We start from the raw sequence: 25,811 nt of genomic DNA on the forward strand, positions 1-25,811 counted from the left end.
GTTGAACTCTCAACCGTGGGCTGACCAGTTGGTCACAACAGCTGTTTGCAGTTGTTAAATAAAAAAATTTTTGTTGACAGTCTAGTGCTAGATTTCTCTAGCAAATTGACTCTGTTTCGACTTGCAGAAGGATACAGGACAAGCTAAGGACCGCACATCAAGCACTGGTTACATATTTTCCTGGTACATACTCGTTGCACATCGGTTCTTGTTAACGTTTACACCACGATTGGTGGTTACGTTCATATCAGGAAGTGGTTGGAGGGATCAGATCATTGTGCATTTTGCTGGTCGTTTGCGCTTTTGTTTCACAACTGCCCCTTACGATGTGCTCAAGCTGATAAATCTGTCCTGGAGCCTCTTCCCCACATTGTGGTGACATTTAAGATTAAAGATCGACAATTTATTATTGTCCTTTTGACCGAACGAACCAGACTGCTTTACTGGTTTGACACCAGTAGACAAAAACGTGTACGTCTTCAAGAGCATGCCTCCAGCATGCCAAAACACAAAGACAGTATACCTTTGAAAGCAGGATTCAGTTAACAGGCTATAAATTTGACGCTTGTGTACTTTGGAATCTGGTGCTAGTATTCTGTAGCAGTGATATCTAAAAATGTGGTAAAAGTGAAATAAAAGAGACTCATTCATTACTGCGTAATAAAAGAATCACATTTTCTTGCATCTGAAACCTGACAACCATTTTCAGAGTTTCTCTTCTTCTCCCTCTTTGCTGACAGGACCTTCGAAGCCACGATTCATACCAGAGACCTTCAGGACCCACCAGAGCTCCGAACACTGAGTCCACCATGAATGGTGCGAGTCACACTCCAGCTACGCCGAACAACTACACACACAGCAAATCTGGAAGTGGTGAGCACACAACTGCACGCTGTTTGTCCATTTGAACTGTCAGATAGTCAACATTAGGCTTAGAGTGTTTGTGTACTCCCCTTATCTGCAGCTGAGTATGTACACACAGTATGTTTGTTTGTGTGTGTGTGTATTCGCGTTAGCTTATTTACGTGTGTGTGTGTATTTGCCATCACTGCACAGCGTGACATCCAGCCAAGGCTCCTGATACCATAGTGTTTTTTAGGTCACTGTAGCAGCCACCCTGAGCATTTTATAGCACCGCATTACAAATTTGTCACATCTTTCCCCGGCTCTGTCTTTGGATCTCTCCTCACTCTCGCCCCTGCATATTTTTAGCAGGAGAAAGGGAAGTCATTAACTGTGTTTTTCTGAACGCGCCGCTTGCTTTTCATGTGTAAAAGATCTGACCTTGGAATCATTACGCTGATGAAAAAGCTCCTGAGTGGGCCAGATTTGCATACGGGATATTGTGCGGCATGCGTGCTGTTGTGTTAAAGAAAAAGGGAAAAAAAGGACTAACAAACTGTTTTAAATTCATTCTTTATCTCTTTCTCCCTCGTCTCCCACTCCCTCACCCCCATGGGAAGCCCGGGATGTTTTTTCTCACTGTCGGCCCTCCGTCACAGTGGAACAGTAGTGGAGTTTTACGACGAGGGTGGATTTCAACACAAAAGAGTTTACAGTGCGATAAACTCTTGGGGGTTTACAGTTTATGGAAATGCGTCAGGAAGTGTTTCAAATAAGTTACAAACGATTGTTGTGTCTGTTTTTTAGTTTGCATCTATTTTTGACGTAATGCTGAGCTCTTCATCGTCAGTATCGATCCTCGATTGAAGGACGCGCTATTTTTCATCGCGCCTGTAATTAAATATGTGACGCGCCCTGTCACCACTGATTGATAATATTTAGAAGTATACAGCTGCTAAAATGAGATCTCGTGATTGTGTGCTGCCGCTCATCGTTTATTAAGCTTTTGTTGCGTTCAGGATTGATGCTGGAGTTAATTCAGGCAGGGTTATTTTTGATATCGTCTCCAGCAAAAATCAAAGTGAAAGCTATGAACAAACAACCTGAGAAAAGCTTTGATTCATCCTGATAAACAAAATCTGTGTTGTTGTTGTTTTTTAAAAAATGTTTTACTTTTTTTTTTTTGTTTCTGCTCAGCTCCATCTCCTGCTGCGGTCGCCGATGACAGCTATGGTCACTACGGCAACGACGACGAGCAGCAAGACTTCCCCCCGCCGCCCTCCCCTGGCACTGTGGAGGAAATGAACAGAGAGTTTTTGCTAAACCCTTCATCCAACAGGTACCCCACCCCATTAAAACACACACACACTGCATAGAATACTTCATAATCAACCCTCTATTAAACTCCACACATAGGCTTACAGAGTTATTATGTTCTAATGGCGCTCTTAATATGGCCCTCTGTGTTATGAGATAAAGTAGAGCCATTACATTAAATATGACATTGTGAATATGCATTATTTAGACTAGATTGTCTAATTGCAGTAGCCTATTTGCATCACGCAAAACCAATTATATGCTGATAGCATAATGGAATAAATTCTGTAGGAGATCATGGGCTCAGAAAGAGCTGTGATATTTCTGTTAGTATCCTGCTGTACAGTTGGCTGACACACTGAGAACAGAAACACAGGAAATTTATGTGAAACGCCAATTTCCTACCTGCTTCATTAGGATTACCTGCTAAGGAGATGTTCTGTCAGCAGGCTGTCAGGGCCTTTGAAAATCAAAAAAGGGATCTCTCCCCCCCCCCATGCTTTTCTATATTCGGTGGATGTAGACATAAGTTTTGATTTGACGCTCTAGATAAAGCACTCAATTGCATAAGTAGATCGCCCCTTTGTTTTGGGGCAGTGTTGAGCCTCAAATCAAATATTGATTTTTGTGTTTTGGATTAAAAAGAGGTGGTCTGATCATCATATAAAAATTCCATCCGACTAAACTAAAATGAAAACCTAATGTAAGGCCGTCCAGTAGGATTGCCCCTCTCTGTAAACAGCGATCTAGAAAGTGCTACCCAGATTGCTACAGGACTTTAGCATAGCATCAGGAAGATATATGAAGCTAGACAAAGCAATGAAAGCATGGTAGCGGTAATTTAAGACTCGGGTTACTCAGAGTGGATGTCCTGCAAAAATCACACCGAGGTGAAGAAGAACACACGCATAATATTAAAGTACCTGCAAAAATGTACCCAACTTCCTAAAATCTTATAGTATGTAAACAATATAAGAATAACACTTAATAAATAAATGAATGTAAATTGAAAGCAGTCACAATTCTCCAAAGATATTTTGTAGCACGCCTGGAAGCTTCAGTTTTCACCATTCTTTGGACAAATGTAACAAAAAATGTCCCTGCACGCTAAAAACACTAAAAGGTCGTGCCTGCTTGAAAGCATGGATGGTGAAGGGAGCATCATGATTTGTGGAAAGAAGAATAAGAGCAGGCCTGCACACCGTGACCTGAAGTTTAGCTGTGTTCTGGTGACAAACAAGAAAACAACCCAGGGAACGGATGTCAATGAAGAAAATGTCACGTTTTGGAGTTACCAAGTCTGAACTTCGCCCAAATAAGATGTGGCAGGAACCGAGCAGTGATTACTCAATAACAGTTTACTTGTTATTAAAATTGTGTTTTTCCATAATGATCATATAATAATTTGGGCATAGTTGTGCATTTGTTAGCACTGGCACATCACAGGAAAAGGTTGCTGGGTTCAAATCTAAAGCCGGCTGGCTAGCTGGGGCCTTCCTGTAATGATGATGATGATAATATTTATAACTTTATATGTAGAGCATTTTTCAAAGCACAGAGATTTGAAAAAGAGATTTCATTCAATCACTGAAGCTCATGTACCCCCAGGGTTATATAACACAATACTATCACTGTGTAAATTCTGCCCCTCCCCAAGCTTCCTTCTGCACCGGGGTTTCTTCCTGTTAAAAGGGAGTTTTTCCTTCCCTCTGTCGCCAAGTGTTTGGCCAAAGGACATCTGATTGTTGCTGTTTTCTCTCACTTTCAATGTAAGGCAACTGTTGTGATTAGGCGCTATATGAATAGAACTGAATATAATGCACATATAAGCGTGGGAACTCTGTAAATCATCACTCTCAGTGCTGCTTCATCATATGAAAGATCAAATAAATCGAACAAATCTGTCAATCCAAGTAAATCTGGTCAGCGTGATTGTGATTTGTTGGCTCTAAAAGGCTACAGTGCATGTTTACGTTATCCCACTGAAGTGTCTGGCATCAATATAGTAGTTTCCCTTTAAGTTGAATGGTGTTTTATTGAATCATGCCATCTGGACTGCAGGAAATTGAATCGTCTGTTTGAGTTTGATGCTCAAATTTTGTTTACTACGACTCGTTTTTGTGCCAGGGCACAAGCTCGAACTTGACTCGATTAACCGATTGATTGTTGTTTTGCAGTGAGATTCAGAAGGTGTCCCGCGCCGCTCAAGCTTTCTACGCAGAAAATGCTAAGGACAACGTACCTCGCAACAGAGCGTCCAAGAGCATGGACATGGGTAAGCTTCACTCCCTCACCTCCTCATCAGTGAGAAAATCTCTCGTGTTTGTACATTTTCTGAGGCAAAAACGCTGCACGAACCACATTGTTGTCCCAACCATCACAAACAGCCCAAAATCCTCTTCTAATCATGGACTCAGCCTAGAAACAGACACACGCACAATCTCGGCAGCGATCACACGCGTCTTATCAGTGCATTTCTTTGTTGTGATATGTAGCCCTCTGCTATTATCCTCCGCCTAAGGGGATTTGACCCCGTGAACTTATAAACCCCAGGGGCTTTCCAGCAAGCTCCACGAACACAGCTTCTGGTGTGTGCGTGTCTTTCCGTGCGTCCTTTGTATTTGTGTGTGAACGAAAGGGCCGAGGTTTCCAATCTCATAGCTTGCTGTGTGTGGAAGGCGAGAACGCAGAGGCTGATTTCCTCATATTAACCCGAGTTGACCCCTCATTCTCTCCCCTCTCTTTTTCTCCTCCTTTTTTTTGATATTTTTCTTTACTTTTCTTGTTGTGCTTGCATCTTCTTGGATAAGATCATCTTTTTTTTTTCCCTTCCTTTCCCTTCATCTTTGTTTATCTCCTTTTTCTTTTCAACACTTTGTTTCCTTACTGCAAGGCGATGAGTTCATTGCTCTCGCTCTCCTCCGTGCCTCTCTCCTTTCTTCTCTGCCTCTCTCTGATTTCCAATCCCGGTTCATTAGGTTCAGTGGATTGGCTTTCTTCCTGCAGCACACGCCTCTGCCACCCAAGCTGATTGGCTTTCATTACGGACAAGGGTGGTCTGCACACACGGCCGCGCGCACTCAGACACACACGCATACACACGCACGCTGTGCTCTATCCCACTGAGGACCCACTCCAATACCCACCTCTATCTGTCTCCGCTCTCTGGCTTCTATCTCCATCTCTGGCCATCCTCCATTTCAATCTGTTTTTTTTCTTTTTCTGTGTTATCATTCCACGTCTATTCATCCCTTCCCTCTCCAAAGTGCTCAGGGCTGAAATAAGGTAGTTAGCAGAGCTTTGTGTGTCTCTGAGTGTGCGGCAGACCTCAGATGCCAGCCCTGTCTGTACAATTTGTTGTTAAAGAGACATTTTTTTCTCCCCAGGAGAGTTTCCCACATGTCAGTCTGTATAGTCACGCGTACCTGAGCTTCAGCAGCACCTTAGAGCAGGTTAGCTTTTATTAAACACCACTTGACAGAAAGAGGTGAGCTGCTTTTATTGACCCTTGATGCCTCAGCAAATACTCTGTTGACTCAGAGCTTTCACTCACACACAGAAATCCTCAGCCTGCAAATGCTGATATGAATTGTGGGATCGCTAACTCGATAGCTGCGCCAAACTTTGAATTTTCTGACAAGCGGTGTGGGTTTGTTCCAGTGGATCACAGAATCATGAATCAGTCTTTTTCTACTGTTCCACAAATGCCCAAAAATGCCAGAAAGAATATTTTTGCTTTCAGCTATAAAAGGTAAAATATGTTTTTTTTGTTTTTTTGAGGCAAATCTCACAGTAAGTCTCTTCCAGTCAGTTTCTTTCCTCCCACTAATGCCTTTATCAGCCTGAAAAGCTCTAGTCTGCTTTGGAAAGTAGTCTGTATGGATTGGCTTTAAGATGCTTAAAGTGCATGGAAACATCAGACCTTTTAGGACTACACCGTCTATACCGCCATTTGCAGTCTAAGTGATATCATGTGCAATGACTCTGTAAAATGTTTAAAGAAGTGTGAGTGATTTAACCAAAAGTTATCTTTCGTTAAGAGTCATTTTCCAGGCAACACCTGGGCATTGTGGGAGTATCCTGCTGAGTATCTAACCCTTTAAACCGCCCATAGCAGAAACACTACATCGCCTACAGTATGTCTTATTGATTATGAGCACTAGCAAAAGTTGGACCTTTATCCTTAATCAATTGGTCTATTTTTAAAGAGCTGGCAGTGACACAGAAATTAAAGCAATGAAATAATTAGCAGGGATTTTAATGGAAGACCATATGCATAAACGAGAAAAGGTTAAAATCAAACAAGGCACACAGAATTTTTAACTGTCAGAGGCAAAAACCAAAATGAAGGTCATGCAGGAGAGCCTTTAACCTGCATTCGTCCTAATTCACAGCAAAGGTTGACTCCTCTACTTGTAAAACAGAGTCAGATTATATAGAAGTCTATGTGGAGATTACCCCAACTTTCATTAATGATCTCAGTAGACGCTTTCCTGATGTGTTAATAGTCTTAATTGCTGTTTTCAACTCTGATTTAATACAGCGTGGTAGTGTTTTTGTAAATTCCGAACTTATTTAGAGACATAAATAAGAAATAAATAGAGATGCACTGTCATCCTTAGAACTGGCAGCATATGCAAACAAAAAACCCACTTTTTGTAAAATGCTGTTTTATTTTTACAATAAAATTTTAAACCTTGCAATTGTCCTCAAGCTACAGTACGTCTTCCCTCCCTTAAACAATAAAGGAGTGCTGTGCTACTGGGAAGAAGTGCAAATCATTAACTGATGATGAGTTATTATCCACGCACCTTTACCTGACCAAGCAGAAGCAGATGCAGCTAGTTTATTGAATAAAATAAATGTCAGGCATTTCAGAAATTTTCTAGCATGTTTATAATTTCACCAAATAACAGAACATCAACCCTTTTCACTTTTTTACTCATCTTCATAATTTTCCTCGTAACTGCTTTGATCCTTTGCTCATACCAAGGCTGCTAGCTTGTGGCTAGCCCTGGACAGTGTTAGCTTTAGCTGCTTTGTCTTTGTTAGCTTCTTTAAAATATCCATGTAAAAGTGGGTGAGGGTCATTTGAGCGTATGATTGGATTTGTTGTTACAAATATTTTTGTAGTAGTCCCCCACAGTTTACAGTTGTGCTCTTCCATGCTAATGGAAGGCTTAATGGTCAGTCACCGGTCCAGGCTGAGATCGCTGAAAATCTGCTGATTGTGGATGACGATTGATTATTGACAGTCAGATCCATCGCTCACGTTATAAAAGCTGAGATGCTGAACTTCAGGCTTTAAAACCAGACTCTATAAACCAGTGAGTTATGTTGCGTATGCTACGTCCATCATTTATATACAGCTTTTGGTTTCATCATGTCTCTCAAGTTCATTCTCTTTGTGAGTGTTCTTTCCTCATTTATACATGTTTTCTTCTACACTGCTTGTTTACTTTCTCTGTTTATTTGTCCTACCATCTGCCCCTCGCGCACTCTTTCCTGTAATTCCTGGTTTTGCTTTCTGTTTTTCCATCTCATACTCAATCCTTCATTTACTCTCTTTCAGTCACTTTTGTCCTTTGGCTCTGCTACTCCCTTTTACATTTTCCACTGACCTACTGCACTGTCTATATCCTCAAAGTATTATTCAGTGTCAGTGTACTTTACAAGAACTATCCTTACTTTGTATAGTAATGTTTCAGTAATAAAGTGACACACTAAGTTAGCAGAGTTGGGGTTAAACGTGAGATTCTTACGTTTTTAGCCTTTCTCTGTGGCAGTAGAGACCAACTTGGCTGCTGGCCACGCAGACTTTTATCTTTCCGGCACAGTGAAAGGGAAGCTTTTCATTATCTGCCAGGGTCATGAGGCCTGGAATATTTTTTCCCGAAACTTTGAAAGTATTTAAGTTTTATTTTATCTGGCACATGTGGACAAGAAAGGTATTTTTGCTTCTTTGTCTTGGTAGCTACAGATGTCACTTTTTCAATTTCCGCTTTACTTTGACTGATTGTTTGTTTTTTTTCTTAAGTTTTTTTTACTGTTATATTTTCCCGGCACACCCAGTCTCTGCATCTGTCTTCCTCGCTCCCTGCTGTTCCCTCTCCTATGTTATCCCTTGCTCTCACTCTTGCTCGCTCCCTCACCCTCATCTGTCCGTTGGGAAAATTGACCTCATAAAAAATGAAAAGGATTATTTAAGAGAAATGGCAGGATAATGAAAACCTATTATTGTATCCTGCGGTGGCGACCGCCGGCCGACCGCAATCCTAGTTAGATTAGGTGTTGGTGGGCAGGGGTGGGGTGTTGGTGGGAGGGCTGCTTTTCTTGGTCTTCTTTGTCCCTTTATTATTTCTCATATTGTCTCATCTCTCTGTTCTCATTTTCTCTCACAATCACAATATCTCGCTTTCTTCTGGTTTTCTTATATTTCTGCCACCTTTTCATTTCCTCCTTCAGTCTGTGTCATTTTGCCTCTCGCTCGTCCTCTTCCATCTTACGCCGGGAGTCATTTACAACATATGCCAGCACCAGTAGGCTCCAGTATAACCATTTATGAAGCAGCACGGGGCACTGGAATGACCTGCATGCTGTTTTGTGTTGTACTAGATATTGCTTGCATAATGTGTGATATTTACTGTGTCCCTCTGGCTCTTTCTTTTTTCCTAGTGGCTGATGAAAGCAACGTGGGATCACTGGTCGGGCAGAAGAACAGTGAGTGTTCGATTTATTTTTCTTTGACCCACCAATCTGCCACACTTCTCTCCCTTGTGTCTTTTGGCTTAACGATTCAACAACAAGTCCACACAGGAAAAAAATGAACCGTATGTGTGAAGATTCTTGTTATTCTCAAATATTCTTCTTTATTCTTTATTCCCTCTGCCTCCCTTTTTTTCTTTTTTTCTCCCCTGGCTGACAGAGTTGAGTTGTGCAGCACTTAGCGTCTGAGCTCGTGTTGCTTTATTGCCGCCCAGGTCAGCAGGCCCGCGGCGTTCAATCCTCACCCAGCTGACAGCAGCCCCCACTCCATCACAATGAATTCTGCTCCAGTTATTTGTTCGCACTCAGTTCTGCTTTGTTTTATTTGAGAAGAGTCTGGTTAAATGTAAAAGAGAAGACTTTTTTTTTCTGCTTACAGACGACACGGTGCAGTGGTGGTTCAAAGTGATGTATGTGAAGTAATCAGTGTTTGGTTTTTGTTTGTTTTGTTTTTCTGAGAAGGAGAAGAGGATATATAATATAAGCTAAAACATCAACGAACTCAAAGTCCCTTTGTGTCCAACCTCCAATCATTTTCACTGTCCAAGCCTTTATCAGGAAGTCAAACAGTGGGTGTTTGATGGCCTGCAGTTTGGTGAACAGTCTCTCGTCTGTCAGCTCTTCATATAGAAAGAAGGACGTGGTCAATTCCAAATACTGGGGTTACTAAACATGGAAGTTCAGGTGGTGTCCAGTCATGGGTGGGTAATCGGTATTGCCAGTGCATGTGGCATATTTGTGTTCTCACAATATCTTTTTGTTCTTCCAATATGAGAAAGCACCCTATAGAGGACAAATGATGTGTTACAATTGATCGTGGACTCATTTTTAGAAGAGAAATCAACAAATGTTTTGGTCTGTGCCATATTTGTGCAAATCATTGTAGCAGTTGCACTTGTAGGACTCAGCCATGTTTGTAGAGTGTCTGGTTGGAGGTGTGTGTGTAGCAGTTTATGCTGCAGAGTGGGAGGCCTCTTAAAACTGATTGCTCATTACATACGAGAGATCTTAGAGTAAAAAGAGACTCCTTTGGAGACTCCTTGATACTAAATGTGAAGTGTTGGTCGTAGTGAACTCCTTGTATCAAGCTTTATGTTCATCATGGATTCACCGTGGTGGTCTAGCCGGCTATAATGAGAGCTTCCTTTGTGATGGTGAAATTCCTGACTTTAGGCTCTACATACCTTGCAGACTCATTGATCTCCTTTCTCAGGACTCCAGTTTCTAGAAGGCTTTTCGTTTGATAGTTTATGGTTTTTTATATTTCTGTCTGCAAAAACAACAGCTTGTGCTTTTGCAATACATACCTGCAATACACTGATTGACATGCTCAATTGAATATAACGTGCAGATATAGATGTGGCACGGCAAGAGGAGAAAAATTAATATTTGAGATGCAATCAAAAGTTCATCCACGCGTGATTTTAAAAACACTTTTTTGTAGTAGTTCAGATCTTTTCAGCAAACCTGTCTGATGGCTCGCGACATTACAGTAAAACTTGGCGCTGACAGTCTGACCCCGGAGGATAAATCCAGGGTGTCCAAATGCCGTCGATGTCAAAGAAAATGATGAGGTTGCTTCCGCTCATGCTTGTTACCTAAACATGGAGACTGCTGTCTGCTCTCTGGCTTGTAGCCAGAGATATTTGCTTTCTGTGCCAGTTTCAGGTCCGTGATGAATTTGGTAAAGCAGGTGAGCCAGAACGTGTGAGGATCCAGAGCAGAGGCGACTGGAAATTGATGGACGACATCAGAGGTCTCCATTAGTGCGCCATTAAAGCACTACGTTAACACCCACAGCATGAGCCTCGAGTGGTGTTTGATTTTGAACACAAATTTTTTTTACTTCCTGGGAGTCTGTGGCATTCTAACAATAATGACAGGAAAGATTAGGTGCAGTGTTACTGGAGCTTTTTCTGATCACTACTGGTAAATTTCAGCTTTGTTAGATCTAACAGCTTCAGCATTTCTTCTCAGTGGCCGACTGGCAGACCCTCTGTGGTTGATCTGCGCAGCTGAAGGATGAACAGAAATCAAATGTTGCTCACAGAGTGTCGTGACTCCAGCTCGGCTGCAGACGTCAGGATTTTAATTGTAGAGCTCAGCAGTGATTTGTATCTCATTTAGATTTAATGTCTTTAATATGACAGCAAGGCCCCGTATAAGAAAATCAGCATTTAAGTTATGATGTTGGGAGACATCTGGCCTCGTTGCTCCTTCTGTTCCTGCTCTCTCACACACACACACACACCGATCTCTAAAATCCACCTGCAACAGCCAGCTAAGCCTGTTGCCTGGCAGAATACAAATGGCCCGAGCATCGTTGCTGACCTCAAATCCCCCACACTCAGCATTCCCACAAGTGGCTTCACCTCCGCCCTCCTCTTCTTCTGTCTGATACCCACCCCACCCTGCCACCCGCTCCCCCCACCCTGTCCTCTCCTGCTCACATTTTCCAGGCATTTCTAAGCACACATGATAGATAAAGCGATCCATTTCTTCTCTGCTGCATTCCTTTCTTCTTGTGGTTTTTTTCTTCATCCCCCCTCCAGTTGACGTCTTAGCTAGTGCGTATTGACAGGGCTTTTGCGTGTTTCTCATTTTTGCTGATGCAGAGTATTTTGCCCAGCTTCCTGCTCCATATCTCAACCCACCCCTCCTTCCTAAATGGCCTCGGTGTTTCTTTATGAGCTTTGACATATTTCATTAGGCGGATGGTCTTAAGAGGCCTGCCTGGCTTCTTTAATCTGGCTAAAACCCTCTTTCTCTCTGGCTGAAGCTGCCGCGAGGTGCGTTTCACTCCTCTAACTCTTTCTTTCCTCTCTCTCCATCTTTCTCTCTGTCACTTACTCAAGCTGTCCCCCCCCCCCCCCCCCCCCCCTCTCTCTCTCTCTGTCTTGATTCTCCAGTCGTTCGAGTCTCAATCTTCAATAGAGCTTTAAGTCTCATTTCTTTCTTTTTTTCCGCTTTCATCTTTGCAACCACTCGTCCTTTCCTACTTCTTCCCAATCGCCTTTTTCTCGCTCTTTGTCACCAGACTCATCCCCATTTTTAGTCTGCTCTCAATCCCAAAACTTCATCTCCTTCTCTCTCTCTCTCTCTCTCTCTCTCCGCCTTTCTTTCCCTCTTTCTCTCTTCACGATCAATTTCATTCCCTTTCTCTCAACAGGCTGATCCTTTTTTTAGTAACTCGCCTTCTGTAATCTGTGGTTCTCCCTCTCCCGCTGTCTCTTTCCTCGCTCAGCTGCAGCTGTATCTGTTCCAGCTTCATGTGATTATGCTGAACATGCTCCAGTCTTGGAGTTTCCTCTACCGACTCAGACCCAGTCGTCTCGGTGTGTGTTGTGTTTGCGTGTACGTGCATGTGAACACCCCACCAAGACACTCCCAGCAGTGCTGGACAGATATCGCTCCATTCATCCCTTTATTTCTCTTCCTTAGAGTGTCTCCCTGGCAGCAGGCTACTTTACCCCTTACAACACACCTGGGATCTCATCCAGCCCAGCAGCACTGTACCTCCGCTCAATTTTGCAGTAATTTTGTATGTTTTTTCTGCCTTTTCCAAGCTTCTTTAAGTGTGTATTGTTTTTGTTTTGCTTTAAACGATCACCTTGAAAACCCTCATTCAGACTCATTCGTTGTTGTTTGGATGTTTAGAGCTAAATGGCTAACAGCTAACCCTGCAGCAGTGCCACCAGTGAGATCACTCTGTGTGCCCATTAGTCCCTGTTGTTTCTTTCCTGCACAATGAGGCATCAGAAAGCTAGCCAGCATCCTGCCAGCGCTGAAGCCTTTGCTTTTTTTCCCCCCTGACAGTATTTGTTTGGGCGCTGTGTAATTCAGCTTTTTTTCTGCTGTTTGTGCTCTCTTTCCTTCTTTTACTTGCTATATCATAAGGACTGTTTGTATGCGCTCCCGCAACTCTGCCTTTGGGGGGAAAAAAACAAAAACAAAACAAACTCTTCTTTCTTTAAACTTGACCACTATCCTCTTCAAGTTGGTGCTTCGTCTTCTGCACCTCAGGCCTCAGTCCATTGATCCTATTTGATTTGGATGAATTCCTGAAAGGCCGGCACATCGGTGACCTGCGCTGGACGTTTTTTGGTGTAGTAAAAGGGCTACCTTTCAACTTTATTTTTGAAGACAAAAAGGTCGCCAGGTGGTAAGTCTAGTCAGTAGGTTAGGCGCTCAGATAGTGTTTGTGTGGCCAAAAAAGGAAGGTTTAATGGTTTGTGCTGTCCTCACTTAAAGACTCCACTGGTTCAACTGAGCTGTTGCACAACCTTAAACGCTTCCACAGAGCAAGCTACAGATCGGAGCCACACTGCTAGCCTTCAGGTCTAATGTGTGTCTGGTGGCCATCAAGGGCGGGGGCACTGGCGGTTTGATCCCCGGCTGGTGAGGCTATCTATGCGGATATGGAATGTCAGGTGAACTAGCGTGAGAGTATATTCGGGCTCTGGAACCAGTCTCCTGCAGACAGGATGGACTCTGTTCCAGTCTGGAGTTTCCCTCTGTGAGAGGCGGCAGGCAGGGGTGGGTGTTTTGTATCCCCTGGACTTTTCTGCCTTATATGTTGGGGCTTTTCCCAGTGGACGAGGGGGTTGTTTCTCTGTGTCTTCCGGGAAAGGGTCCGAGCTCTCCAGAGTTGAACAAAGAGCTGACCTTGAGATTGATAATGGCTCAGTTTAAATCAGGTTTGGGTTACAGCAGCGATGTGTTTATGTTTAATCTTGTGTCAGACTGTAAGAAACTGGCATTTAAATAGAAAAATTTACACAAGCCCCTCCCACCCCAACACCCATGCCTTTTCCTTGATTATTGAAGCACTTTTTGTAGCAGTTTAGCTTAAAACTGTTTTTACAAAGTAATAGAAAAAGGCTAATAGGTACTTCCAGCATATTTACAATGTGGTAGAAAATACTCTTTTGGCCTCTATGGATACTTTCCCCTTTAAAAATTAACTTTTAATAAAAAGAGAATAAAAATTAACTAAATAAAAGTGTTAGGGGTGTGGCCAAGTTGAGTGACAGGTGTCCCAACACAGGCAGCTAGAACCAGTTGGGATCTGCTAGACCTTTCTCCCACCCTTTAACTCCAATCTGTTGTGGCAGATGGCTGCCTGGTTCTGCCAGAGGTTTCCTCCTGATAAAAGGGAGTTCTTCCTTCCCGCTCTCACCAAGTGTTTGCTCATAAGGGGTCGTGTGGGTTTTCTCTGTATTACTTAGTCTATTTCCCTTACAATATAAAATACAATGTCATTTGGCGCTTTATAAATTAAAATGAATTGAAATGAAACCACTACTTGAAATCATAAAACTGGCACTTACACTATCTGTGTTATTTTGGTGCATTTGAAGCATTTTTAGTGGATTATTACGGCTTGCTGTCCCTGAGGTTTGTGCTTCAGTTTTTAAGGTCACTTCCTGGTACTAAAAATCAACATGGGAGCAGCCAAAATGCTAACATTAAGTCCAAAACCTATGGGTGGAATCCCAGTGGATATATCGATCTTTTACACCGTTTAGGGCCCCGCTGGCATAAGGCTGCCAGTGCTGGAGTTCTGTTTGTTTGTGTGTGTGTGTGTGTGGGTTGACTGTGTTTTGGATCTGGGTCATACACTTTACGTAGGTGTTTCATTGTTTTCAATTTAATGCCAAATTCAAGTTTTTCCACAATAGTTTAAGACTCTTTACAAAAGATCCTTTTGTCTTGATGACGTGTACAACATGCTCAGTGAGCTTTGTGAAAATGTAATAAAGTTTTCTGTGATTCTGAATGGTTGCAGGCTGTGATTGGTTGTCATTCGGCATATTTAATGTGTCTCAGCTAATTCACTCAGGACCATAGTTGACTGTCTTGAAGTCTGACTCCTGCATTAAGGTTAAGTGAATAGTTTGGCTGTCTGTAAAGGTCTTTATAAATCTAGCATGCCGGGTGTGTATGTTTGTGTGCGTCTCAATGTATGCACCCTCTCAGTTCTGCCTCATTGCCTCAAGTATTTTAACTGGCTGCGCGTTTACAAATGGCACATGTCCCACTCCGCAGAGTTCTCTCCAGCCCTCATCCATACTCTGCCACCCCCGCTGCGTCGCAGTAATCCAGTAGAGGTAGGCAGTAATTATGAAATGGCCTTTTAAGTCCTCTCCAGTTATTAAAGCCATTCGTCTAGGTGGAGGCTAAATACAAACAGCCCATATGTCCCCTTTCCCTCATACATCTAAACAACTAAACACAATTACTGCCAGAGCAATGTTTCCATCCAGCTTCATTTTCTGCCTCTGACATAGCTGAATGCATTCAGATAGTAATGGATGGATGCTTAATGATTGAACAGCTCTTTAATTGGAGTGAGTTCTGATAGGCCATACCATGAATTGGATTTTACTTTTACTGGCTGTACAGTCGTATGAAGTCATTTGGTGGGCAGTCAGGTTTGTCGGGTGATATGAAAATAGTTGCTGTGTCATTTTCATTTTTAAAGGATGCAGCTGGGGATGTTTTGTATTTATCTTTCTGTCAACAAATCCCATGAAAAAAGTAGCGGGATCAGTTGATTCAAACGTGGAAAGTTACTGATGTTTGAATAGTGTTCTGTTATAATTGTATGTAAGTCCTGGGTTTGCGGGCTGAATGTCACAGATAAAGGAAAGAAAAGAGAAAAGCTAACACACTGGTATCTACTCTTCAGACACAAGTGGCAACTGTAGTTCCTCGAATGGCCACTGGGGACTACCTAAAAAAGCGCAAAAATCCCCAGCACCGCAGCAGTAGTACATTTTTATAGTATGCTATAACACAATTTCCTCACAGTTGTGTTTGTGATGGTGATTCTTTTTTTTAGAATTTATTATTCATGTATGTGACAAATTATATGTTTGCTATCGGGTTAATTGTACCATCAGACATCCCAAAAACTATCAACACCAGCTTGGTGATTTTTCCAGTATTTTATTTGTTGTTTACTTTGCACAAGACACGTGCAAGCTGCAAACAAGCTTGCTAGCCTTAGTTGAAAGCTTAGCACTCCAGTCTCATCTGAATTTGATTTTAACAAAAAACAAAAGAAAAACCATGGCTGACCAAAATGCTAACATATCACCGGGCGATGTCATTTCCATCTTTTATATACAGTTTGTATTCATACCTCTAACGTGTCATTGTGGTTTCACGCCAAAAAAGCTTTTAAAGCTCCATGTTCAGTATATTTAATCCAGTGTGAAGCACTTCTTTCATGAGAGACCTTTGTGTGTTACTTTGTGTAGTTTAAACAGCTTAAATCTAAAAACATTCACAGAGATGAGATCGTTAAATATCTGTGGTAATTTAAGAACTTGTTGAATTTAATTGCTTTTACTAAAACTGGAAGTAATCTTTCTGTGTCTTGTGACCCTGTTTTTAATGCTTTTGTTGAATTGGATTCAAGAACCTTCACTGAACAGGGCGACATTGAGATCAGGCTTTCTTTTGCAGGTGTGTAGAGTGTATGTGTGGCGGTGAGTGCCACGTGTTTTTATAGCAGAGTGCAGGTCAGGGCTTGTTTTACTGGTCTCCAGAACAACAGCTTCAGGTTTTATTGGTTGATCCTGAGATTGGATACTAGATTGAAAAGTGTGTGTGTGTGTAGCTGTGCCCTACATGTGTGTGTCTTGAAGCGTGTGTTCCCTGTACCCAATTTAAAGAACTACAGTATGGCCAGGAGCAGCAAGCCCCTTTCTTACTAAAGTGTCTCCTTGGCAACTCAGTATCACCCATCTCTCTCTCTCTCTCTCTCTAGTACACACACATGCAGACAGATACACACACACACACACACACACACACACACACAGTCACTGCCACCCCCAGCTGTTTTGATGGAGGGGGCGCTTTCTTGTAACCGTGGCAACCTCTTTGCCAGTCTGCTACAAAGCTGCTTGCTGTAGAGCACATTGTAGTCCAGTTGATAGGTAAGTGTTAAGATTCTGGTGAGACGCTGTGGGGGGTGTTCAGAAGTGTTCCATTGATGTGTGTGTGTGTGTGTGTGTGTGTGTGTGTGTGTGTGTGTGTGTGTGTGTGTGTGTGTGTGTGTGTGTGTTGGCTTGCTTGTATGGAGTTACTAGAATATCTGCTTTAAGCCCCTTTCAGACATGCAGTAGTTTCCCTTAATCTGACCAGACTGGTTCAGGCATACAGTTGTAGTATTTATGCAAAACTTTAAGCACATGATTCTGTATATTTAAGAAAACATGATTATTCTAGAGAATAACCAAAGTGGAAATGGTAAGATGCTGAGGGTTCCTGTCTCTTTTAATCTGGACCCGAGCTACTCCAACACCTTTACACTTCTGTAAAAACACGTCCACACGTACACAGGAATTTTTAAAAACGGAGGTTTTGCGTTTTCATTAAAAAAAAAAGTGCAGTTTTTAAAATAACATCTCCGTCCACATGTAAAAAGCAAACGCTGTCAGGGACATACCAAATTCAAACTGTGTTGAAATGTTAGCCAGTCAGAAGTCTAGAAGCCCGGGAGGGACAGAGTAAACAGGGTTTGTGCCCTCACAAAACCTCAAGTACTTTTGAAAAGTTTTGGCGTTTTTCTGGAAAGGCAGCTAATTTTGTGTTACTCTTCAAGTGCCATTTTCAATTACCTTCATCATTTCAAATGTTAATAACTAAAGACAGTATTTTGGATTTTGTCTCACTGGCTCTCTTGGCCAGAGTTTATTCAATAAAGAAAGAAACTGAAAATTTTACATTAGTCTGAGTGATTCATAATTGTAAGTCACAGTGCTGTGAAATATGGCTGGTGTAGACTCACAACTCAGGAATGGACAAAATGCATAGAACATACTTACATTAAATTAATTTTTTTTTTTTAAATTTATTCAAAACCGACGACGACGACGATGGCATCGGGATTTGGGTTGTGAGAACTTGTGTGTTTAATGCAGAAACCACGTTCGAAGTTCACTCTGTCTTTGTAAATGGAGGGACAGTAACTGCGTGTGAAAACTGCAGATAGTCAGATTAACAGCAACAGTATTTTGTCTGGATCCACCATTGTAGAAATCCATCTCATGTAAACAGTAAGGTCTTCTGTCTTCCTTCTCTCACCCCAAACAGTTGTGGCAGGGTGCCGCCCCTCCCTGAGCTTGGTTCTGCTGGAGGTTTCTTCCCACTGTTGCCAAAATGCTTGCTCATGTTTTTCTCTGTATGCATTATTGTAGGGTTTACCTTACAATATAAAGTGCCTTGAGGTGACTGTTGTTGTGATTTGGCGCTGTATAGATAAAAGGCACACACCTTTGACGTTGCTTGACTAACTCTGTTTTCTTCATCCACGTGTAAATGCAAAAACTGAGTTTTTGAAAATCTTCACCCTGGCACGAGTTTTTAAAAAATCTCCATTTTCAGTGATTCAAAACACCTTTTACCAGTGGACGAATGGCCCAAACGCATAGAAAAAGCTATGTTTCAAAAATACCCGTGAACGTGTGGACTGAATAGCTTATCAGCTATGTCTTCCCCATTTTAATTTTAACACCTCTCCCATACGCACAGAGCATACAAGACACTGTTTGTGTGCCTTTTGCTAAAGGAGACACTTTTCCTATATGCTGAGTTTTACTCATTAACATTGTCTCACAAAAATGTTACTAAAATAGAACTTTTTGGGAAGTAATGTCTGTAAAGTCGTTGTTATTTCTCTTTCTGAGTTTATTACATACCTGCAGCCTCAGACATCACAAGAATCCAGCAGTGAGCCTTTCAAAAGCCAGGAAGTTACCACGACACTTCGTTAATTAACACAAATTATCCTAGATTATTCTAGACAATGCAACACATGTGATCAGCATATAATTGTAGATGAGTTGATTTCAGATTATCCAGTTCAGTGAGCTTTTGTACAAATCTCCATACATGCATTCCCACAACCTCATATAGGATATGTTTTCTCTAATATACATATTTGTCACAATATAGCTGCTGATATGTAGCAAATACTTAATTAAGTCAAATTGCACAAATAATGCATAATGTCATCTTGGTGCTGTGGTTTGTTGGTGTTAGTCCTAAGATAAAGTGGATTTTATTATACAGTACATTGAAAAAGATGCCCTTCATTTCTTTATACTAATTTCTAACGAATTGGCTGCTTTTTCACTCATTTTCATTCCAGTCCTTGTACCTGACCATTTTTAGAAGATTTTTTTTGTTTGCTTTTTAAGCCACTAAACACTGGCCTAACCAGTGTTGTGTCTATACATAACAGACAACAGAGCAAACAACACATTTTAAATTGTATGTTGAGACATCTTGTTACTAGCAGCCTGTTGCGAAATGACAAAATTTGGTCCCATTTCCTTAATCTACAAAAGGTAACACTGTTAGAACGGCAAAGAACGAGTATTTTTGAACCAATAAGGCAATTCCTGGATGGCTATTAACGAAAGAGCTGACACATCTTGAATGATGTGCAGTATGTCATTAAAAAATTTGAGGAAACTAGACAAAAGGAGGACAAAAGAAGTGGCACGCCTTAAAAATGATCTATAGCAGATAAACAGGATCTGAAAGCCATGGAGGGATGAATCTAAATTTGATATTTTTGGTTCAACTTGTTGTCAGTATGTACAAAAGAGTTCAGGACAGAGGTACAACAGTGAGTGTCTACAGCCTGTAAAACACAGTGGAGGCTGTGTCCTGGTTTCAGCCAGTGGTGCTGGAGATCTTGTCAAAACTGTTGGAACTCTCAATGAAACAAAGTGCCATCAGATTTTGATCCACCATGTAGTACCATCTGGAAGCCATCAGATTGGTAACATCTTCATTTTCATCATGACAGTGATCCTAAACACACCTGGACATCGAAACTATTGAAGCAGTGAGAGATCATCTTGACAGAGAACAGAACAATTTGCAGAAACATCTAAAGAAAAGCTTTGAATGTCCTTACTTTAAGAAATGAGAAGAAAGCTGCCTCACAGAGTTCAGACTGTGATGAAGAATAAAGGTGGTCACACCAAATATTGACTTTAAAGCTTGTTAGAACTGTACAAACTCATTTCAATGTGTGTTTGCACACAATTCATTAAATCACTGCACTTATTTCCCATTTTCCTAACAAAAAATAAAGAAATGAGGGGTTTGGCACAGTGCTGTAGGTAAGACGGAGCGACAAGGCTTCAGCATTGTGTGTGGAATACTCACTGCACAGCCTGTAATTTAGAAATTTTCAAGTTCATTTATTCTTGAATTCATTGAGCGAATAATTAAGAGTTTTGTGCCGATCACTTTTATTCCAACTACCCAACTCTGTGAAAAAGCTGCAATTAACATTTTGTATTTATTTGTACAAAACAAAAAAAACCTACCTTTACTGATAATGATTTGACCTCCATGACATCAAATTTCTGAACAAACTGTATCAATATGTAATGATGGTTGCAGGTGTGTCACGCTCACTTTTAAAATACCTTTTTTTTTTAAAGTACAAAGCAGCGTGATGGAGCAGTGTTAGTCCTTTCAGGGCCTGTCAGCACAGCGGGACCCCGAGGCTACGTTCCAGGCAAAGTCTTCACTGCTGTCTGTTCAATACAGACACAACAGCAGTCAGCCTCTGCAGAGTCACAATATACACATCGCATTTGGATGCGTGCGGGTTAGAAATGCGCGCAGGTGGATATTTGCATGCGTGTGTTGGTGTGTAAGCACCTACAGCTTGCATGCAGGCGTGGGCTTTTATGAGTGGATATTGTTTGTGGACACTTTGGAGTGTTTATGCGTTTAGGGGGGAATGCAAGCACCATTACGCAGAGGTAATTGGCAGGTTCTTTGTTTCAGCTCCCTTTTTTGTTTAGTTTTTTCTTCTTTAAGGATGTTCTCGTACCGCATTTCAAAGGAGTCACTCGTTAATCCCGAGATGAATAAGTAATGTTTACAGCAAACGTTGTTGCCACCGTAAATGACTGTTTAAAGGCTTCTTTTATAACAGTGTAATTGACATTCTTCCCTTGAAAAACATCCTGGATAATTGAATCACACTGTAGATTAGGTTTATGTTATGGTCATCACTTTTAATGATATCAGCTTTGTTTTTCAGAAATTAGATACATTTTTTTCAACTGTTAGTTTTGTGGTTCATTTAAGTGCGGTAGGCAGGAATCGTCACACATCAAATGTCAGAAACCCAACGCGAAATCATTCAAACAAACCTTTAAAAAAAACAAGAAAACTTGCTGACACATCCTCTGAACCTCAAGGACTTGCGAATCGCCAGTGCCGCAGAGTGATGGGAATCGTGCGAGAGGTTCAAATTGATTCAAATGTCCTCCAGCAGCAACAGCTCGTGTTTGATTGTTGAAAGCAAAAGCACACCAGGTTTTGTTTTTTGGGCTTTTTCTTTTTTTATCCACTCAACTAAGTAAAGGATACGGGCTGAAATAAAAGGGAAGTGGATTGTTGTAGGCAGCGAGTTCCCAGTTCCCGCTGATCAAAGTTAAATGACTTGAATAAGAAAAGCAGCGCACACACGTTTCTGGGAAAATTAGCTGCTTTGCACACAGGCATTGGGAGGAACGATGCAAACTTTGTTGAGGCAAATTACGAAGGCCGTCGGGTTGCTTCTAGAGATGGCTGCCAGAGATTCAGACCACTTTGTTGTTCCAAAACTGTTTAAAGTCCTTTTTTAAAGATTTGGTTCTGTAATTGGATGTTTTCTATTGAAGTGCAAGTTGTAAATTGCCCCCTTTTTTTTTTTTTTTTTTTTTAAACTTGAGTTTGTTTCTGAGTAATCTAATGATGATTACTCATCCTCTGCACTGATGATCCCACCCTTCATTAAACATCATCTCTGCCGAGAAAGTTCATCGTGAAGAAAAACCAGAAGTTTGCTGCTCGCTGACAAAGTGAGCGAAAAGTGATGCCAAGCGAAGACGTGACATTACCTCTTGATCTTGGGCGGAGGGGTGCTGCAGCTGTGAAGGGCACTGACTGTCATCCTGGCCCTTTTTTTTTTTTTTTTTTTCTCCTTTTTTTTGGCTGTTAGGCTGTTTGTCAAATGCGTGCACCAGCTTGAATCAGTGGCAATCAGGCTGACATGATGCGAATGGATCCGTGAGAGCATCTGCTGGCACAGCGGGCAGCGATATGTGATAAACGCTGATTTCACCCTCCATTGGATCGAGCTGGCGATGATAGCCACCTCTCCCCCGCTCATCCATCCTATTAAACCCTCATTATTCATTTACCTCCAGCCTCAACAGCCTGACATGCATGGAATGAGTGCAACTCGCAGCCCCACGCATGCACACAAAAAAAGAAATTGTGCTCATTTCATCTGTGGCGGTCAAGGACACGCTCGCCGCTATCTCACATAGTCAGTATCATGACTTTCTTCTTCTTCTTTTATTTAAGGGTTGGAACAAAATTCTCTCATTTAGTGGTAAATACACACCCGCCCACACGCTCAGACACACAGTTTCCCTGCATAGTTCGGCGGCAGTGCACTGGCAAGGAGCTTAATTCTATCAGGCTGCAAGCTGGACAGCCGTAATTACATTTGTGACACAAATCCTGCCTCTCAAATTGAGCGTTTTATTCCTGAGCGCCCCCCCTACCCCCCCACCTCTCTATTTATAACCCCTTATTCCCCTTATTCCCCATAAATCCCACTTCCTCTCAGAAAGTCAATTTAGGACTTAAAAGGCAGCAACGCTCTGCTTACTTTTTTCCTCCTCCTTCGACTCCATCGCCGCTTCAGTTTCACTCCCAACACCCCCCACCCTCCCACCCCCTCCCGCTCTGCTTGGAAGCTTTGAAGCCTCTGAAATGACAAAAAATACGTCTTAAGCAGTGAGTGCCATGATGCGAGAAAGTCATCCCTACAGAAGAGTTTCAGAAAGTGAAAACGCTGCTTGCAACCTGCCTGTAACTTCTTTGAAGAGTCACTGCTCTATTGTGATACATCACCTGGGTGGGTTAGTTGCTTTTAGGGGTTGGAAGCAGGCGTCTTTTCAGCAGTCTTCTCGGTCATCTGTCCCGCAGTTTCCTGCCACAGCCTGAATGTCACAAGCGTCTTTGACTTTATTCTCAGTGACATTTACTCTTTTCTTCTTTTCCTTACAGCTCTGTGTTTCCTCAAATCTTCAGCATTTCCCCGCTACCTCCTCCTCCTCCCCCGCCTGCTCTCCGATCCCCTTGCTGAATCAGCTGTGGCCTTCATTGCACTCCTGCTCCTCCATCTAGCCCTTTCTTCCTCTCATGTTGGAGGCCATACCCCGAGTACAGTATGATGGCAGTTCATTTATTCCCCCCTGTCTCTTGCTTATGCATGAGCCTGTCAGTTCCCATAGTACCGCTCCTCACCTGCGCCTGTACCGTTTCACCTCATTCATCGTTTCTTCTCCCCTTCTTTTATGTCACTCATACGGGACTCCGACTTTCTCCCCATTTCTGTCAAGCCTGTTTTTCACGCTCTCCTCTTCCTTTACCTTTCACTCTACATTTCATATACAAGACTTCATATTTCTCTCTTTAACCGTTCTCAGCTTCATTCCAAAAAGCTCTTATACGTCAACAGAAAAATGTGTGAGAGCTGATACTGATTGATCCACGTGTATATGTGAGATTTTTACATTTTCAGGCCTTGAGCTAGGCATAGTTTCCAGACAAGTTTATGCATGTGTATGTACGGTTATGCATAATAATGTGAGAAAGTTTTAGGAGGATGATCTTTAAGGTGATGCAATTTGGACTTTAAAATGTTTGTAAGAGCAGGATTTTTTTCCTTCCATAAATAATGACTTTAATGCCATGAATTTAAATTTTAGTCCACATTTTCCATCTTTCATTTGATGTATTCTGGCTCTATTCTATCAGTCGCCATTGCTGCCGTGTCATTCCTTCAATCAATCTGTTTTCCCAACTACTTTTCTTAGTTAGTCGCGCTGGGCTGGAGTCTATCCCAGCTGACATTGAGTAGGAGGCAGGGTGCACCCTGCACAGTCAATCTATTATATATTCCGGCTTTCGTTCTGATTTTTATGCTATAAATTAAGACTTTTATTCCAGCTATTAAAATTTAATTCTGCAAATTACCATTCCTAGCATTCCTTCGATCCATGCATCTTTCTTAAACGCTTATTCAGTTTATACTTGTGGAGGGTTAGAGCCTATCCCAGCTGACATTTCATAAATGATGAATTTTATTTCGAGTAGATTCAGACTTTATGGTTTTTCATGAAAAATATATTTTCTTTCTATGTATTGTTAGTTTAAGTCTATACATTCTGAGTTTCATTACATATTTCCCAACTTTCATGCCATACAATGAAGTTTTATTATGTGTTAGTTGATTTGAATATTCTCCAGGATTTACATTTAGTCTCTGATATACATAAAAAGCCTAAAGCATACCCCATAAAGGCATTTTTCTGGAAGTAAGTGTTAAGTAATGTTAAGTAGTAAGTAGTTACTGTACTGTATATGGAGGAACCATAAGGTTACTGTTTTTGTTAGTTCAATAATCAGTGATTTTAGTGTAATAATAGCAAACTTAGCTTGATTATGTTTCCTGGTGATTCATAGATAATGAGCTAATTAAGTGTCAACTCTTACAAAAGACCCATTTCTGTATTACCTAAATGATAACTCTGCCTGTAGAAGCAACAACACTAATGGATAAATTACCGTCTAAATCCTGGAATTTGCAGTCCCAGCCCCCGCACCAATTCTTACATACACTGAAGGCAAATTAAATTGTAGCCAGCTCTGAGAGTTTAAAAAGTTTAATGCAGATGCTCTTTAAATAAGGAAATATTATTTGAGGAGATGGGTTCAAGTTTAATGTTTTGCAAGCGGTGGGTTAGCTTATCCTAAAAGCTTGTGATCTGAATAAAGTCTTTGTGTCAATTTAGCAGTGGCTGCGTCTCTAAATTTAAGCAAACCTCCATCCTCCATCCATCAGCCAGGCTTCTTTCATACTCTTCATTGGATTTCCTCCTCTGTTTTATGTGCTGGAATAGTGGAAAATGGTGAAGTTAGCTTTGGGATGAATTAGTCATGGCGGAGTGTCTTTCTGTCTCGCAGAGCCTTCAGATGGAGGAGCACTCGGCCCCACCCTGGGCCTCATGAAGTCCAGCTCCCTGGAGAGCCTGCAGACGGCCATGTCTGAGGCGAAGCAGAGTCACATCCAAGACCACGTGCCCTTTCATCGCCCACGGCCGCACATGGTCCGGGGGCGGGGATGCAACCAGAGTTTCCGCATCGCCATTGACAAGTCGTATGACGGACCTTCTGAAGACGGTAAGACCCCAGGAGAAAAGCAGACATGTTGAACTGCTACTACCAAAAATCTTTTCGAAAAACAAGAAGCAGACACAACAAAACTGCCCACTGTAAGGAATGTTCCCTTTTAATGCACGACTGGGATTCCTTCCTAGACACTGTACCCATTTAAATGAGAGGCTACGCTGCCAGTGCACATCCTTTAAGCTTTATAACACACTGGCACTCAAAAAAGAGCCAGAGGCCTGCCAAGGTACAGTGCTTAGCCTAAGTACCTTAATGAAATGCTACATGATTTTATCCACTCAGCAATTTGGAAAGAACAACTTTATGTCTTACAGCAGCATATTTTTAATGCTCTAAATTGTGACCACACATACGTGTGGGATGAGGGATGTGTGCGATTAACATATGAGGAAATTAAATCCTGGAGTGTGGACAAAAGTTACGATTTGAGGGTTTTTTTTAGGCACACAGTCAACGCTGCAAAAGATAAAACTAAAAAAACCCCAAAAAACCCTCAAATCTGTGTTCCTGGTATCTTGCTACACCTGAGGGGCTTGCATAAGAACAAAGGCTGCCTGTAATGCTCGGAGCTATATCTATGAGTACAT

At 41.8% G+C, this 25,811-nt stretch overlaps 1 protein-coding gene across 2 annotated transcripts in view; it reads left to right on the forward strand.

Moving 5' to 3' along the window:
- The window catches only part of LOC147302420 (partitioning defective 3 homolog B-like), a 200,050-nt gene that overhangs the window by 90,187 nt on the left and 84,052 nt on the right, over nucleotides 1–25,811 (forward strand). For both annotated transcript variants that reach the window (XM_086282053.1, XM_086282054.1), the window contains exons 14-18: nucleotides 741–873; nucleotides 2,041–2,182; nucleotides 4,338–4,435; nucleotides 8,836–8,880; nucleotides 25,000–25,215. In XM_086282053.1, the coding sequence (XP_086138179.1) occupies nucleotides 741–873; nucleotides 2,041–2,182; nucleotides 4,338–4,435; nucleotides 8,836–8,880; nucleotides 25,000–25,215 (634 nt within the window). The remainder of the gene's footprint in view (nucleotides 1–740; nucleotides 874–2,040; nucleotides 2,183–4,337; nucleotides 4,436–8,835; nucleotides 8,881–24,999; nucleotides 25,216–25,811) is intronic.

The sequence above is a fragment of the Aulonocara sp. 'chitande type north' Nkhata Bay genome, linkage group LG23, assembly GCF_057382095.1.
Source record: "Aulonocara sp. 'chitande type north' Nkhata Bay isolate Kocher_YH1m ecotype deep benthic linkage group LG23, A_spYH_male_GT1.1, whole genome shotgun sequence".
NCBI classification, from domain to species: domain Eukaryota; kingdom Metazoa; phylum Chordata; class Actinopteri; order Cichliformes; family Cichlidae; genus Aulonocara; species Aulonocara sp. 'chitande type north' Nkhata Bay.